This window comes from Streptopelia decaocto, assembly GCF_964273445.1.
Source record: "Streptopelia decaocto genome assembly, chromosome: Z".
Lineage (NCBI taxonomy): Eukaryota > Metazoa > Chordata > Aves > Columbiformes > Columbidae > Streptopelia > Streptopelia decaocto.
In genome coordinates this window covers 78,927,677-78,944,375 of record NC_138657.1, presented here as the reverse complement: position 1 = coordinate 78,944,375, position 16,699 = coordinate 78,927,677, and the positions used below count along the sequence as shown (strand labels likewise).

At 48.2% G+C, this 16,699-nt stretch overlaps 2 protein-coding genes across 3 annotated transcripts in view; one reads left to right on the top strand and one right to left on the bottom strand.

The window, feature by feature from the left end:
- LOXHD1 (lipoxygenase homology PLAT domains 1) overlaps positions 1 to 5,860 on the top strand; it is a 183,675-nt gene extending 177,815 nt beyond the window's left edge. The window contains exon 41 of one of the 2 annotated variants that reach the window (XM_082075766.1): positions 5,715 to 5,860. In XM_082075766.1, the coding sequence (XP_081931892.1) occupies positions 5,715 to 5,736 (22 nt within the window). In that variant the 3' untranslated portion in view covers positions 5,737 to 5,860. The remainder of the gene's footprint in view (positions 1 to 5,714) is intronic. The other variant, XM_082075769.1, reaches the window with a different exon arrangement.
- Positions 5,861 to 9,855: 3,995 nt separating this feature from the next.
- The window catches only part of ARK2C (arkadia (RNF111) C-terminal like ring finger ubiquitin ligase 2C), a 47,464-nt gene continuing 40,620 nt past the window's right edge, over positions 9,856 to 16,699 (bottom strand). Inside the window, exons 4-8 of the mRNA XM_082074852.1 lie at positions 14,014 to 14,143; positions 12,955 to 13,059; positions 12,341 to 12,436; positions 11,111 to 11,217; positions 9,856 to 9,983 (exon numbers count right to left, since the gene is read on the bottom strand). Of these exons, the coding sequence (XP_081930978.1) occupies positions 9,866 to 9,983; positions 11,111 to 11,217; positions 12,341 to 12,436; positions 12,955 to 13,059; positions 14,014 to 14,143 (556 nt within the window). The 3' untranslated portion in view covers positions 9,856 to 9,865. The remainder of the gene's footprint in view (positions 9,984 to 11,110; positions 11,218 to 12,340; positions 12,437 to 12,954; positions 13,060 to 14,013; positions 14,144 to 16,699) is intronic.

The following is a 16,699-nucleotide window of genomic DNA, read 5'->3' as shown; positions in this document are numbered from 1 at the left end:
ATAGACTTTCCCCCCCATCAAGCCAGCCCCAGCTCTTAGGATGGACTCATTTGGGTCTGCCCAGAGCTGAGATCTGCAGTTGTGGCAGCTTGAACAAAAACATTAAAAAATAATCAATTCCACTGCAAGGAAGCTGTGCTAACTACATTCAAAGCTGTCTCAGGGTAATCTTACCCTATATGGCCTGAATACCAGCTTCGTTTCAGGCAGCTTCCATTCATTTTAATTTTTTTCTTTTAATAAGGGTTGCTGCTTTGATTTTTACTGTGGTGGAGAAGGGATTTCCCGGCTGCAATAAGGGTTGGTGCTGCTGCAAATGAGCTCTTCCCAGGTACTCACTACTGTACAAATACCAAGAAAAGCTGTTTAAACATCATTACTTCTGGAGCCCCATCTCCCTCCCTGTGGAGCAAAGCACAAAAACACATCCTTCAGAGGAGAAAGGGGGTGCCTGAGCTGCCGTGAGAAGAAGACCTTCCTCCTGGCCCACACATGTCATAGGAGAGGTCCTTCTGCCTCCCAGAAGCTGATTTTAAACAAGCGCTCTGTGCAAAAGAGCATCAAATGGGTCAAGAGTGGGTTAAACCCCCTGAGACCACCCACTCCATCAGTCTTTGGGTTGGGGATGATGCTTCAGCTGGGACATGACCTAGATGTGCCCAGCCACGAAGCAGGACTGTCCCACTGCAGAATCCCTGCCTGGTCATGGGCAAAGGAAGCCCCAGAAAAGTCCAGCGATGCTGAGACAGGAGTTAAGTATGCGTTGTCAGTGCTGTTGATTGCTCCTGGATATTAGACTGCATCTTTATTTTCTGCAGCAGGCACCACCAAAGAGACTTGAGCTTATTCAGGGCTGTCTGTGCCAGCTCGCAAATAATAGCTCAGACTAATTCATTTTAGAAACCTTTATGTTAACTGATGGTTTTGGAGCACAGCAAGTTGCTTAAATGAGCCCCGTAATAAGCCTCATAAATGATCAAGTACTCACTGATAGGAATAATGATGGCAGCCTTTACTGGCTGTATTCTCCCTACTCACTGCCAACTCGTGCTACCAAGCCCTGAACAAGGACTGAGACAGGGCTGGGGGCTCACAGGAAGAGCAGGACAGACATCAGGACGGCTGAAGGCAGGTGCTGGGTTCAGCAGGCTTGTTGCACCCCTGTGACCTCGCTGGGCTGGGGCCTGGGCTCCCCGGACAACCAGGAGGTCCCATGAGCAGAACTGTAGGATGGCTGGGGTGGGAATGGACCTCTGGAGATCGTCCAGTCCAACCCACCTGCTCAGCAAGGTCACCAGAGCAGGTCACACAGGATCGTGTCCAAGCGGGTTTGAATGTCTCAGAGAAGGAGACTCCACAACCTCTCTGGGCAGCCTGGGCCAGGCTCTGGCACCTCAAAGGAAAGAAGTTTCTCCTCATATTCAGATGGAACCTCCTGTGTTTCAGTCTGTGCCCGTTGCCCCTCACCCTGTCATTGGGCACCACTGAACAGAGTCTGGTCCATCCTCTTGACACCCACCCTGGAGATATTTATCACATTGATAAGATCCCTCTCAGCTTCTCTTCTCCAGCTGAACAGCCTCAGTTCTCCTAGTGTCTCCTCATCAGAAAGACGCTCCAGACCCCTCAGCATCTTTGTGTCCCTCCAATAATTCCTTGTCCTTCTTAAACTGGGGAGCCCAGAACTGGACACAGAACTGCAGATGTGGCCTCACCAGGGCAGAGCAGAGGGGGAGGAACAACCTCCCTCCACCTGCTGGTCACACTTTTCCTAGTGCACCCCAGGGACCATTGGCCTTCTTGGCCACAAGAGCACATTGGTGGCTCATGGTCACCCTGTTGTCCACCAGAACTCCCAGTTCCTTCTCTACGGAGCCGCTTTCCAGCAGGTCAGTCCCAACCTGTACTGGTACCTGGGGTTGTTCCTCCCCAGGTGCAGGACCCTACACTTGCCCTTCTTGAACTCCATCAGGTTCTTCTCTGCCCAGCCCTCCAGCCTGTCCAGGTCTTGTTGGATGGCAGCACAGCCTCTGGTGTGTCAGCCCGTCCTTCCAGGTTGGTATCATCAGCAGAGTCTGAAGCATTTGCTTTTGCCACTCTTGTGCAGTGCAATTGCAAAGCAATGGTTCCCCAGTGGGTGTTTTGAAACAAAAGAAGAAGGGTCAGGCTTTTGATCTCCCTGCTTTCCTTCCCATCCCAGTCTACCAGGCCTATGAAAAAAAAACAAAAAACAAAAATCCCTGTCAATAGATTGGTCCCATTTTCAGGCAAATGTGTGCCACAGTGGGTTTTCCCATTAAAATGTTGCAGCCTCAGCATTTCCATGTGGCTCCAGTCAGCACTCACTTGGTGCGGAGATGTCAGAGATGCTGGTTTTGCAGCATCGTTGCACTGCACCAGTTTAACCCCTGTGCGAATTCTCCATGACACATGTGGGTCCTGTCCTGTTCCAGCCCTCAGGAGGAGTGCAGGCAGCTCCTGACCCACACACCACCCCTGTGTGGGGAAAGGAGGAAAGATAAATCCTTAGCTTGGAGATGTGCTCACATCTTGGAGAAATCACGTGTAGCAAGCAGCTAGAACCATTGACTGAGGTCCTTTTTAAGCAGGAGTGAACACCTCTGGGGTCTCCAAATCACTGTGTAAGTGAAAGATGGGATTACAGATACTTGGGTTGCCATCAAAACCACCTGCCATCCCCAGGTGGGCATGTTCAACCCAAAAACTGTGCTGAACTCCAGGCAATGCTGTCCCAAAAAGAGCCAAGGGAGGAGCTTGATGCAGGGTCAGCAACCTCAGTGCCTCCCAGGAAGGCAGCCTTGGCAAAGCATCAGAAAAACGCTGCTTATTTATCCTAAAGACTTCAAAAATGCCCCTTGTTTGTGCAAAACTCAACTCCACCCTGACTCTGGGGAGTCGCTCTGTTGCTACAACAACTAATGCTGCAAAAGTAATAAGGCGAGAGTGGAGTTTTTCCAAGGGATGGATCTGCATCAGGCTGCTAAAACCAGCACTTTCTTGGCCAGAATTCGGGAGGAGAAAAGCCAAAATTGTCCTGGTGCTGTGCATTTTGCAGAGCTTCCCAGAGCTGTGTGCTGGGCAGACGCACAGCTCCTGCTCCCACCAACACCCTCTTACCTTTCATTGTTTTTTTGGTTTTTCATATTTTTCCTCTTTATTTCTTAATTGGTGAGGTTTTAATGAGTACACTTTCAGCCAAAATAAAATAAATTTTTAAAAATTGAGGTGGGAAGCAAGAGCAAAGGACAAGGGTGGTAGCACTCAGTGGGAGTCTGCAAAACCAGGCTATCTCATAATCTCTGCAGTCCCCATCATTCTGGGAGCTCGATGAATACTGTGTTTATGAAAGCACGTGGGTGCTGCCACGGAAAACGAGTACGACCAAGGAGTCCTCTGCGGTGTTGGATGATGAGAGGGACTGGTTGTTTCCTGCTGCGGGACACAGAAAATTGTTTGAAAATCCCTACTAAATTGTTGCGAAACCTTCTAGATAGCGTCATATGCTCATGACAGCCTTATGTGTACGAAGGCAGAATAACTGAGGGCTGTGAGGTATCTATCTTACAATCTCTGCTGCCCAGTCATTATGTGCAGAGGCTCATTTTCACATTAAAAAAGCCCAATTAAAAATAAAAAAGGAAAAAGAAACATACTTAGTGATGGGGTTGTACAGCTCTGAGCTGCAACCCGTGGGCTAGCTGAGGATTTAGATACTACAAAACACAAATAAAGGCTAAGCTTCCCAACCCTGGGCAGCTGCTGTGTGAGGGGATGGTCTCAGAAAATAAAGATGCTACATGTTGGTCTGTGCTGTTATACCTGAACAGGCACAGCCCCTCTCCCCCCAGCACAGACACTGGTTACTGCTGGTATCAGATCATGGGGGTGTCTTTTCTGCGGCAGCTTTGAAGCAAAACCGATTGCCATCTCAAGCAGCAATCTCAGCGACGTTGCCCTTTCAAAGGACATCAGGAAGATCTCAGCGAGCAACTGAGATTTTCCCCAGCGGGTCATTTTTAACGTGTTTTCTGAGTTTGTAAAAGCTTCGTATTGCCTGGATATGCTGCATCCCTTATGCAGCTGTTGCTGGACACTGTAGGATCTGACAATTACCCTCAGCTACAGCATCCAAATCTCTAAGATCAGCAGCCGCCTGTCTCCAAGGCTTATTTAGTTTAATCACACAGTCAAAGCTGGAGACTGGTCTCAGCCTTTCTATATGAAGTGCATGAAGAGGAACAGCTGAATTGAGAGGAGGTAGGAGGAGAGACTGGCGCCATTCATTGTGAAATAAACCAAACAAATAAACCAACAAACAAAAAAACAGTGCAAGGAGTCCTATGAAATGAGATGGGCAGGATGCAATGTTGGATGTATGGACCATCGGATTCTCCAGGGATTGAAAATACACTTTATCTGCAAACCCGGTGGGTAGAGTATTTTATATCCCATCACCATGTCTTTTTCACATCAAAGCCTTAAGCAGTGAAAGAAGAATTGACTCCAACCCAAAGAAAAAAAGAATTAAACAAGGAATAAATAAAGATCAAGCGATTGCCCTGCCGGCTGAATTCCGCGTGGCACAGGTTTGTAGTTAGCAATGCAGTTTGTTTTATTAGTTATAAATAAAGTACAAAAAATCCACCGAAAGTGAATCTAAGCATTTACACAATTTCTAATGTATTTTCATTTCTTCAATGCACTATTGCTTTAATATTAATAATAAATATTTTTCTAGCTTTCTTCTATAAAATAGTCTATGTAGCAAAATGTTGCACAGCACAACAGAACAGCAGTAGGAGTACAAAAATGTGGGTGATCCTTTCACCAGCCTGAGTCATTAAAGGAGAGGATTTGTTTGCTCGCTCCTTGTTTTACTTATTCCTTTTGAAATGTCTGTGGGGGTGGGGGGAGCAACCAACCCCCTGTCCCCACATGGCCCAAAACTGCAGCTCTGGGCTACAAGGGAGGAGTGTTAGAGAGCAGCAAGGAAAAAACACAGGCAGGTTTTAAACCTAGGGTAAGGCAAAGTCAACAAAGCAGAGCAGCACCCTGAAGAGACGGAGAAAGAAAACGTTAAGGAACAGTCGTTTTGTGCCTTTCTAACCCAAACGGGAGTTGCATCCAAAGCCTTTTTGGGGGGACAGCTACTGGATGCGTGCATGCATCAAACCCCACTTCTCTCCATACACAGCCCAGCATCCATGATGGCCAAGAGCAGTTATGGCTTAAAGCTTAAAATATTATCAAAGGTGCTCTAGTCCTCTTGTGAAGCTCAAGCAAAGGAGGCTTTTGCAAAAGGGCAGCACATTGTGAGAGCAGCAGCACCAGGGATGGGGTTGGGGATGCTCATCCAAGCATGGGATGGGGATGGGGATGAGCATGGGATGGGGATGGAGATGGGGATGAGCATGGGATGGGGATGGAGATGGGGTTGGGATGAGGATGGAGATGGGATGGGGATGGAGATGAGGATGGGATGGGAAGGGATGGGAATGAGGATGGCATGGCATGGCATGGCATGGCATGGCATGGCATGGCATGGCATGGGAATGAGGATGGAATGGGAATGAGGATGGAATGGGAATGAGGATAGAATGGGAATGAGGATGGAAAGGGATGGGGACAGGGATGGAGATGGGGACAACCAGACCACTTTTTTAATTTGAAAGGACGCTTCTATTATTCTTTAGCTCTGTTGGTGGCTTACTCTGAAACCTGTTTTGCTGGATGATTGCTGTATTCATCTGAGAACTGATTTCTACATTTGTGCAGAGAAAGCTGATCAAGTGAGATAATGGGGGCAAAGATAAGAATACTCGATTTGTGAAGGAGTTCTCCTTACTGGGGATGGGGAAGGGGATGGGGATGGGGATGGGGATGCGGATGGGATGGGGATGGGGACGGGAATGGGGATGGGGACGGGGATGGGGATGGGGATGGGGATGGGGATGGGGATGGGGATGCAGATGGGGACAGGAATGGGGATGGGGATGGGGATGCAGATGAGGATGCAGATGGGGATGCAGATGCTTGGCCACCGCTGCGGGAGTGGGATGTCAGCTCAGGGCTGGTCCCCTCCTTTGGACAGGAGGGCTCTGGTGTAGGTCCCAGCTGTACAGTGAATTAAAAACTTCAAGTCAAGATTTCCTCCTCAACAAATGGTGATGAAACCAACTAGGTTTTCAGGAAGAGCGGTTCTGCTCCATGCGTGTTTTACAGCTGGGTTTTAGCAAACCCTCATGGCCAGGCATTACAGATGGATCCTGAATCTCTCCCACCTCCATCCCCTCTCAGCTAGAGCAGGGATCAACCCTTATAAACTGCAATGACCCCCTTAGTTTTGTCGCCTCCAAGCTCAGGCTCCATCAACTGTTTCCTTCATCCTCCCTGCAGCACCCAGCTGAGCGCAGGCACAGAGGATGAAGAACCAGACCCAGCACCGACAGACACCAAAAACTGAACAAAGACACCACGTCTGGGCTTCCTCCCTCGGGTTTTGAAGCAGTTTGCGAAGTCTTGCACTAAATGCATGCATGGCCCCAAGCACAGCCTTGTAGCGGGGGCCCACTGGGTGTTATTGCAGGGTAACACGTGCAGCAAGAGCAGTAGCATCACCATCAGCGCCGGGGACAGGGCGGCAGCAGGAACAGACCGAATCGTTTTGGTTTTGCAGACCGTCGTCAATCGCCTTCAATGCGCGAGGGCAAAAGTGAAAGGATCACCAGAGTTTGATTATGAGTGCAAATAATATTCATATATATGTGCTAAACACAGTCACTATATTGCAGTTTTCCACTATGTCACAGCATACAGAATCAAAGGTTTGCATTTTTATGGAATGTATCCAAGGTAACAGCACCACAGTAATACAGTTTGTAATCACACACCCTGATTTTTTTCTTTTTTTTTTTTGACAAGATAAGCATTACCCCCAATTTTTTTTAAAGTACCGATGCATGCAAAGCATTCCATTCCCAGAAACAATGCAAAAATGAGGTAATAGGAGTAATAAAAAAAATTAGTATTAATTTCTAAATAAATAAATTATAATTAAAAATGCAAAAAAACAACTATAAAAATAATTAAATAAGAAACCACAATATCTACAAGTTAGTCATAAATTATGATTGTTAAATATAAGGCATTTAAACTCACAAAACCCTGTAAACTATCAATGTTTTGTTCCTAGAGATCTTTTTGTTGTTGTTTGTTTCGGTTTGTTTTTAAGCTCACCCTATTATCGCAACCTGCTCGTACAGATTATTTAAATGTAAAGGAACCTGACACACCGATGCAACTCCAGACGTTGTAGATTCGCACGCACCTGGGGATCAGTCACTCACACGAGACCACGGGAGTTTGGTGCTTTATTCACCAAAGTTTTATATTTTTCTTCTTTTTTTTTTTCTTTTTTTTTTTTTTTTTTAAACTGTGCTTGTTCATTAGGCAAATAGTAATACTTTTGTATAGGCTTTAAGAAAACACGCAGTTCGGAAGCGCTTCTCCTTCCCTCGCCGCCTGGCCAGGGTCCCAACCACCCCATTCCTCCCCCTGCTTCACCCCCAGCTTACGCCTGGACAGACCAGACCAGCTTACAGTGTATTTTACCAGCAAAGCTTTGCTTTGCTTGCCCATGTTATCGGTAATATTAGTATTAATTTAAAATGCTGCTTCAATCTGCTGCTGCTGGAGCAAGTCCCATAGGTATCGATGGACCACACCTCGACCCAAGGAGTCTGCAGCCCTCTGGTCCTGGTTGGGACTGCTGCATCCCCCAAGAAACCATTGCTTGTGCTGGGTGGCAAATATAGCATTGAATTAATCATAGAGGCATAGAATCAAGGAACGGTTTGAGTTGGAAGGGACCTTCCCAGCTCCCCCAGTGCCCCCCCTGCCATGAGCAGGGACATCTTCACCAGCTCACGTTGCTCAGAGCCCCATCCAGCCTGGCCTGGGATGTCTCCAGGGATGGTTCATCCACCACCTCTCTGGCCAAGCTGGGACAGGCTCTCACCACCCTCAGCATAAAGCATTCCTTCCTTATATCATCCTTATAACCCACCATATGTCCCCCTCCAATCCCTCCTACCTGCATGGGCACAGCAGGAGAAAGACTCCTACATCCTTGTGCCCCACAAGGCTCCCCTCTTTTCTTCCCCTTTCCCGTTGGGAAAAAAAGTTCTCTGCGGTGTCTTTGAGGTTGATGTTTTCCAATTCCCACTCAGGGGAACCCCGCGATCTCTCAGTTGGTAACACAGGGTTGTTTCTGCTTGGAGAACATCGCATGGCTCCAGCAAAACAGCTGCCCAGGGGAGCCGGACATCATCCCCATCACATCAGCTTTTTCAATATATAATGTTCCTGACTAATTCCACTGCTCCTCCACATATTTATTTTGCTCCCCTACTACACAAAAAAAACCAAACAAACAAAAAGTATTTAAAAAAAAAAAAAAGTTTTAGTTGTGAATGCCAGTTGTCCAGAGGGTTTTCAGCTTGGTCACTACGGTTGGTGTGCCGAGATCTTTATTTCAGGGGAAGCTTAGATCGCAACAGCTCACTTCTTTGGGGACCAGCTCCTAATTGTCTTTTGAGCATTAATGCAATTTGGTTTAATTTTTAAACAAACGCACGCAGGTGCAGGTGAACGTGCTTTGCAGCAGGGCTACAACCCAGCCCTTCCAGAAAGCAGCAAACCCCCTTCCCAACCTGCCTTCTCCCCCCTGTGCCAATATACTCACAGCCTCAGCAGTGCCTTGTGAGCACCAAGTTTTCTCCCATCTCGTTATCAGGGATGTATTTGCACAGGAGAGGAGTTGGCAGCGTGTATCTCTCAGCACCATTCCGGTGTTATTATACCCCAAACCACAGCTACAGGCACCGGCCCCAGTAACCATTGTCTTGGACCAGTGCTGGCAGTAGATTCTGAAGCCAACCAGCCTCACAGATCACAGGAGAAAACGTCACAGACAACGGCAATCACGAAGACAGCCCTTCCTTGGATTGCGATGTGCCAAGCCACTTCATTAAGATACGGAAAGCAAAGAAACAGCGTCTACACCGACATTGCGCCCCTACAGAAAGCGTCCAGCACCAGCAGATAAGCAGGAACGAAGCTTGTCCCTATTGCTTCATTCATTTCATTCCCAATTTTTATTATTTTTTGAGCTTCTCTAAATTTGCAACACACTGTAAACACAAGGAAAGGAAGCACACGCGGCTGAGGCAAAGAGCGCAACCCTTCTGACTGTAAACAGGATTTTGCTTTTTCGCCCCTTTCCCCCTCAAAAGGTGGGAAAGCTTGACCTCTTTATTCCCCATCTGCAATGTATTGATCAGGCACCAAAATAAGGAATCTATGAAAAAATATTTGGTGCAAATTAGGTAACAGCAACATGTCCACCACAAGATGAGTAGGGCATCAAACACAACATTTCTTAAGCTAACATGCTCCAGCTGCCATCCATAGAAATAGCTAAAGGACCCCTAACATGTTTCTACGTATTCAAGAGGTATATATATACAATCCCCATGAGATGCAGGATTGACAGGCCACACTACCACAACTAGTTCCCTTCATGTTCAACACTAAAACCTTCTGCAGCACGGGGTCTCTGAGCCCCGGGAATACCAGCTCCCTTCCACCGGGCCTGTCTCCTGCGTATGTGCAATGTCTCCTACCGCTAGATATGGTACCACCACCTCCTCCTCCTCCTCCTCCTCACTAACATGCCTGCAGACTTTTCCTCTCAATCAAATGGCTCAGAAGGCAAAAATTTTGCTGCAAGGGTTTATGGCCATACGACCTGGTGTAAGGAAAATGGTGTGTCCAGCCAGTCCTTTCAGCTGTCCGAGCCGAGCTGTGTTTCAATGTCCACCCTGCAGATCGGGCACTTCTTGCTGGTGGCCAGCCACTGGTCCACGCACACTTGGTGGAAGAGATGCATACAGGGCAACCGCCTGCAGAGAGAGAGACACCACGTTGTTGGGATGGAGGAGGACCAGGGGACCAGGAAAGGCTAGAATGCAGCAGTCGGGGTTGCTTCAAACATGGGGAAGCACCAATGCAGTGACACCAGTGCTGCCCAGGTCCTGCAGCCTCCTCCACCGATGGCAGGTCAGAGTTGGTCCTTTTTGGCTAAAAGTCTTTTAGAAAACCCCACACCCTCTTGAGCTGAGTTTTTCCAATTTATTAATTTTCCTGGTTGCTGGTTTTTAACCTTTCAGGAGTATTGGGTTATGCTCCAAAGCCTCTGGCTTCTTCATCATTGTGATTTTTTAGCAGTCAGGTGAGTCTCCACTGCTCCTACATGGGTATCTGGTGTGCCCTGGGGAATGTGGTTGCTTTTCAACTACCTCACCTTTGTCATCTCGTTGCTGACCCTCATGAGCGGGAGGGACCTCAAACCACAAGGACACAGAGTAAGAGGATCAGTAATTCTTGATGGCTTAAGGCAATTAAAGGGTGAGGAGTAGGACCAGGTAGAGCAGCTGCTTCAGCCCCTCGCAATCACCTGTCCCCATCCTCTGCCACAAGCAGGGATTTGACCCAGCCAAGCGCCTGTGGACAGATAACTAGGGTGTTATTATTGACTCAGGATGGCTACCTGTGACCGTGAGGGCTGAGTAAACTCATTTATTCTACAATAAACCAGCTCCATCCCAGCCACAAGCCACACTCCCCTGGACTTCACACCCACACTCCCTTTTGTAGTACTCTGGTCAACTGTCAAGCTCAGACATGGGTGTCACCAAGCTCCAGGTGGTTGTCTGAGACCTGGGACCCAACCCACTCTGCCACCTGCCACCTGGCCCATTGCCACCCCATGGCACTGCTTAGAAAGAGGGTGATCCAAACCCAGGAGGTACTATAAAAGCTTGGCACTCCTGCTGCTGCAGAGCTTTTCCTTCCTACAGCCCATGCCAACATCCATCTAAATGCATTTGGTTTCTCAAGCTCTATGACAACCCAAGTGAGTTTCTCAGGAAAGGGCAGGGATGACCCCACGAGTACATGGCAGCATTTATCCAAATAAACACAATTCAGGTGGCATAAAGAGGCAAAGGGGCAGATGGAAGAATCCTACCTGACGTCTTCTCCATCTTCAAGCATGGACAGACAGATTGTGCATTTCTCATCGGTGTCCGACTCCTCCCCATCCTCTTGCTCAGCTTTGCCCTCCTGTGGTCTTCTCTGCAGCCAGGTTAAAGACATAATTTGGTTAGGACTTGACTTTCTGATGCTCTCCCCACCTTGGGTAGTTGCACAAAGGCAAATAAGAGCTTCATCCATCAGCCAGATCCTTCAGCTTGGGGAAGTCAGCCCAGCCAAAAAAGCCATTGAGGAGAGAATGCTACCACCATGCTGCTGGTCAGCACGTCCCCTCTGGCTGGTGGCAGTGCCTCAAGAAGCAGCCTGTCCTCTGCTGCCCTAACACAGCTCCTCGCCACCTCCGTCATCCTCCTTGGAGTGGGGATGGCCTTCATGGTCTGCTTTGCTGGAGGCTTCTCATGGAGACCCCAAAGCATGTGGGACCATCACTGCCAGGAAGGGCAACCACTGTGACCCATGCCAGCTTGGCCACCAGCCCAGCCCCACATTGCACTGTGGGGCAGTGCTTAGCCTGTCAGCTCTCCAGTTTTCTCTTCCCTTCACACTTCCATTCCTGTTACTATAATTTTTCTGGATCCACTGGAGATGGGGTCAGAGATAAGCGCAGCAGGAGTTGACTCACTTCCAATCTGGGCAATTCAACATCCCTTACTTATTAATGCCCAGCCAGAAATGACCAATATGTGAAATTACTACGCAAACTAGCATTCTTTTTCCCCATTTTCTACTGCTTGCAAAGCGAGGGGAGGACAACATCCCCCACGCCACGGAGCCAGGACCCTCATGGTGAGGCACACGGGCTGCACCGCTGGCATGCAGAACGGGGTGGGTTTGCATGCACAAAGCTCCCTTGGTGTGTGCACATCCTTACCAGGTGCGGGCAGGGGGGAAATCACACCCGCTGGGTGGGAGAAGGTTGAGACCCTTTTGAAAATTTGGCCCGCAGCTTCCTAGCCTAGAAGTGAGAATCAGCCAGCTGAGCTACACCGCCGCTTCGGACCGAGAGCCCCACAAGGCATTAAAGCACCAACGCTGGATTTTACATTCCTTCTCTCTTTCAGGGAATATTGTGATTGATGATGCTGGTTTGCCAACCCTGAGGATTGAGACCCACCAAAGTTATTCCTTCTGTCCTGCTCCGTGCCCGCAACCCTGGGCCAACAGAGAAGGGCTGTAAGCCGTGCCGTGGTTTCAGGGCACTCACCTTCTTGTACTTGTGGGGGAAGGTGAACCTCTCGATGGTGTTCTGGACGGCTCCCCGGCTCACATTGCCCAGCCTGTCCTCCAGCTGCAGCAGCTCCTGCGGTGCAGGAACATCAGCAAAGCACCATCAGCATTGCTCCGAGGGCATGAGGTCCCATCACCCCACCCCAACTGCTGGAGACCAAGGCTTCCTCCTGCCTTTCCTTTGACGGAAATGTCCACCAAACCCAAATCAGCTATGCTTTAATGATGAATCTGAGCCCTGAGTCTTGGGCTAGTAACTAAGGGATCAAGGCAAAGAGCTGGATATCAAATATTTTTGAAATAAAGGTGGAATTTGAGCTCTGTTTGACAGACTGGGAAATCAAACGCTGTAGAACTGGAACACTTTGTTCACAGACATGAACTGAGCCAGAATGAACCCAGTCCAGACCCAGGCACCCTGGAGTAAACCATCTTTTACCAAACCCACTCAATCCTTTCGCCTCACAGTTATTACTGAAATTGCTGCAAGATTCAGTGCAAATGCCATGCCACAAGCCTTACAAGCTTATGTCAGAGCTTGCACAGATTTCTAGCACTTAAAAATTTAATAAAAATCTTCAAGACACATACTTCATAGCTCTCCCGCACAGCAGATGTGTGTCTGCTTGAGTTCAGTCCCTGAAGAGCCAGTAGCTGAAGCTGAGGATAAGGGTAACTTCTGATTTCGTGAACAACCTGCGAGAAGTAAGGGAGAAAAATAAAGCCATGCGTGCTTGCACATAGAAATCCCTTCTGCACCCAGATTTAAATTTAGTGCTTTAAAATTTCAAAATTAAAGAGCAGATCAACACCTTCCCCAACAGAAGCCTTGTATTATCCAAAAAATGAGGTTTTATTAAATAGATCTCCTATAAATGATAACTAAGAACATTCATTTCTTTTGAGTAAACTATCTGTTACAATAATTCCTGTTGCATCCATAGCATTGCAGTTCCAAACTCTCAACGCAGATCAGCTTGGAGATTTTGTTTCCTTTATTTTCGAATGGCTGGATTTCTCTGCATCCAAGCTTTGATTTTTTTAAGCCTGGCTGTAGAATGCAGGTGTCAGGGTCTGACTGTGGGCATGAGGAAAAAACACTCTCATGGGATTTCTGAGGATGGTTTAAGGATTAGCAGTGCTCAGCGTGGCTCAGCTCCAATCACAGCACCCTGCTAGGGGAAGGGCCAGCAAATTACCCCATCTTCTCATCAAACAGGTCATGCAAAACCTTTATCGACATAGAGAGCAATGAAGCAAGGAGTGATGGTCCTGGGGCTGAGCCTGGGGAAGGGTGTAATCTACTGCCAAGGCAGGGAGCTTTGGGAGACCATAATTCGTTCCGGTATTAATAATATTATTAGTAATAATTGCTGAGTCTCTCACCTCCTGCCCAGATTTTGCAGATCAGCTTGTGAGCGTGATGCTGCACTTGATGGACTGAATCTTTCCATAGCAGCTGAGCTTTTCTTTCCTTTCTCTAATCCCGAGCGCAACGATGCAATATTATCTTTTCAGACACCCCCTCCCACGGCCGGAGGTAAGTGGGATTCACAGAAGACAGGTGATAGAATGATAGCAGCCTTTATTTTGACTGCCTTCTGGCAGACAATGCATAAAACATTTCTCAGTAAAAGTGCTCTCACTTACCATCTGTGTCGAGGATGTGCTTCTGGGGAAATGGTGCATCCGAGGTGTAGCTAAGTAATGCTGATAGGGCTGAGGGACCGGCCGGACCTGGAACTGGGCGTGAGTCAGTCCTGCATCAACACTGAGGTCCCTGTGGGCACGAGGATGGAGATACAGCTTAGACTGCACAGGCTCCCTGTGTGCTGTTGTAGTATCATCTCCACTAATGGGGTTTATAGAACCATAGAATCATTTGCGCTGGAAGGGACGTTCCCAGCTCCCCCAGTGCCCCCCCTGCCATGAGCAGGGACATCTTCACCAGCTCAGGTTGCTCAGAGCCCCGTCCAGCCTGGCCTGGGATGTCTCCAGGGATGGTTCAGCCACCACCTCTCTGCCCAACCTGGGACAGGCTCTCACCACCCTCAGGGCAAACAATTTCTTCCTCACGTCCAGCCTGAATCTCTCTCCTTTAATCTAAAACCATCACCCCTTGTCCTATCACAACAGGCCCTGCTCAAAAGTCTGTCCCCATCTTTCTCACAGGCCCCTTTTAAGTACAGAAAGTTGCAATAAGGTCTCCGCGGAGCTTTTCTTCTCCAGGATGAACACCCCTTCTCTCTCAGCTGGAGAGAATTAAGGGTTGTTTTTGTGCCAGTTAGCATTTGTGTTAGCTGGGATCAGGATCTCCACAGCACTAATTTCAGAGCAAGAGCATTTTGGTGGCTCCGATAGATCCCCAGGCTCAGTAACTCAACCCAGTCAGACCAGGTGCTCCCTGTGCTGCCTTCACTGAACACAATTACATTTGGCCTTGAATATTTTGGAGGAATACAGACAAAAGCCTCAGGCGCACACCAAAGAGCCATTCTGGGTAGTTTTTTGGAGGCAGCTATGCACCGTCCAGGGGGTTTTGGTGTGCCTGTGCTCTCCTTGGTGGTGTCCCAGGCCAGGTCAGAGGAGGACCTAGGGAGACTGCACCTCACCCAAACCCAGCTTCAAGGAACCCCAGAACTGTTTTTTGTGCAGAAAATATAAAGGTTTTAATAGATTTCTGGATAAGACTGCTGTAGGAAATGGTGGTGCTTGACCAGCAGGCTAATGCCAATGAAGCAGGACATTCCCAATGGTCCCACTTGCCCACAGGTAGCCTGGCCTGGGCAAGCAAAGCAGGATCTTCACCCAGATTGAGGCTCAGCTTGGTGAGTTTGGATACTTCGTGCCTCCAGGAAAACAACCCAGCTTGATCTCAGGACTTGACGTGAGCAAGATCGCAGCGAACACCACAGCTCTGTCCAATCCAAGGGTGCAGAAATAAACTGCTAACCCCATCCCCATGCCATGTGGAGGGGATGGGAGGAGACCTAACACAGCATCTCCATCTATAACTCAGTTAGCTGATCTCTCGCATCTCCAGTCAAAGAGCCTTTCTGCAAACAAGTGCTTGGAACGTTGTTCACTTTATCATAATCACAAAAGCCGGCTGTCTAATGACCATTGTCTGCACATTTTCCAAAGCTAAGCTAATTAGAGCACAGGGGTGGCTTCCCATTTCATCCTTGAACTTCTCTTCCCCTGCACAGAGGACAGCGAGAGTCACGGCTTGTTAGGAGCAACCCAGACGTGTCCTCCAGCAGCTGTGAAACTGCTTTCACCCAACAGCAGCTAGTGGATGTGAGGGGACAGTAAATGCAGAAATCTTCACCCAGAACAGCCTGTGTACCAGACAGCAGTTCAAATACTTTAGTTCTCCCCACTAAGTCTCTCCACAGCAAGCTGAAGCAAAGAAAGGGACTATCTTTGTTGGCCCTGTGCTAGCCACGTCCTAGACAGACAAAAGTGGCAGAGGATAAAACACAGCAAGAAACTGGCAAGAACACAACCAGGGTGAGAATCCACAGGACTGAGCATTTCTAGTTCCTGTGTCACAATGCTGGACATTTATCCAATTGCTGAAGACTGTTCCCAGGTGGATGGAAGATTCAAGTGGAAAACAAGAGGCTTTGGGGCCATTCCCAGCCCTGTGATGATGGCCTGATACATGACCTTGACCACTTCATCTCTGCTTTCCCATATTCCCTGTCTACAAAACAGACGTGATAATCCACAGAGTGGATCGAGGCCTGAAGAGAACTCTCAAAGATGAACAATCATTGTTAATTTTCACAAGTAATTGCAGTAACAGCACTGCTGAACTGCTTGTGCATCTAAATCCTTAAAATCAGATGCTGAGGCTCCTGAAGTGATGCTGCTGTGGGTCTACAGGAGGGCTCAGAGCAGAAAACTGCTTGGAACAGTGTTTGTGGGTGAATAAGTAGAGCACGTTAGACAAAGAAAAACAAAACTAACCATCAGCTTCTAGCCTGTGGTTCATGGACAACTGTCCAACATCTTGATGACCAGGTGTGAGGTCCACAGGCTATGATGCTTATAGGACATGGACTGCTAACAACCAAAAACTGAGAGATAAGGAGCCAGGTGACAAGTTGGGTAGTTGTCACTAAATGCGGATGCAGAAGATTACTTAAGGAAGCAAATGAGAGTTTCTTTCTTCTTCACCAGAAGGTTTTAGCCAAGGCTGGGCTGTCTGAGAGGACTGATCACATCCAGATCTTCCGTCCATCCCAGTTTTCTACATTGGTGCCTACCACCTCCCGACTCCGATCGAGAGCCGCTGCTGCTCGTGCGGTGGTAACACATTACAGGAAAG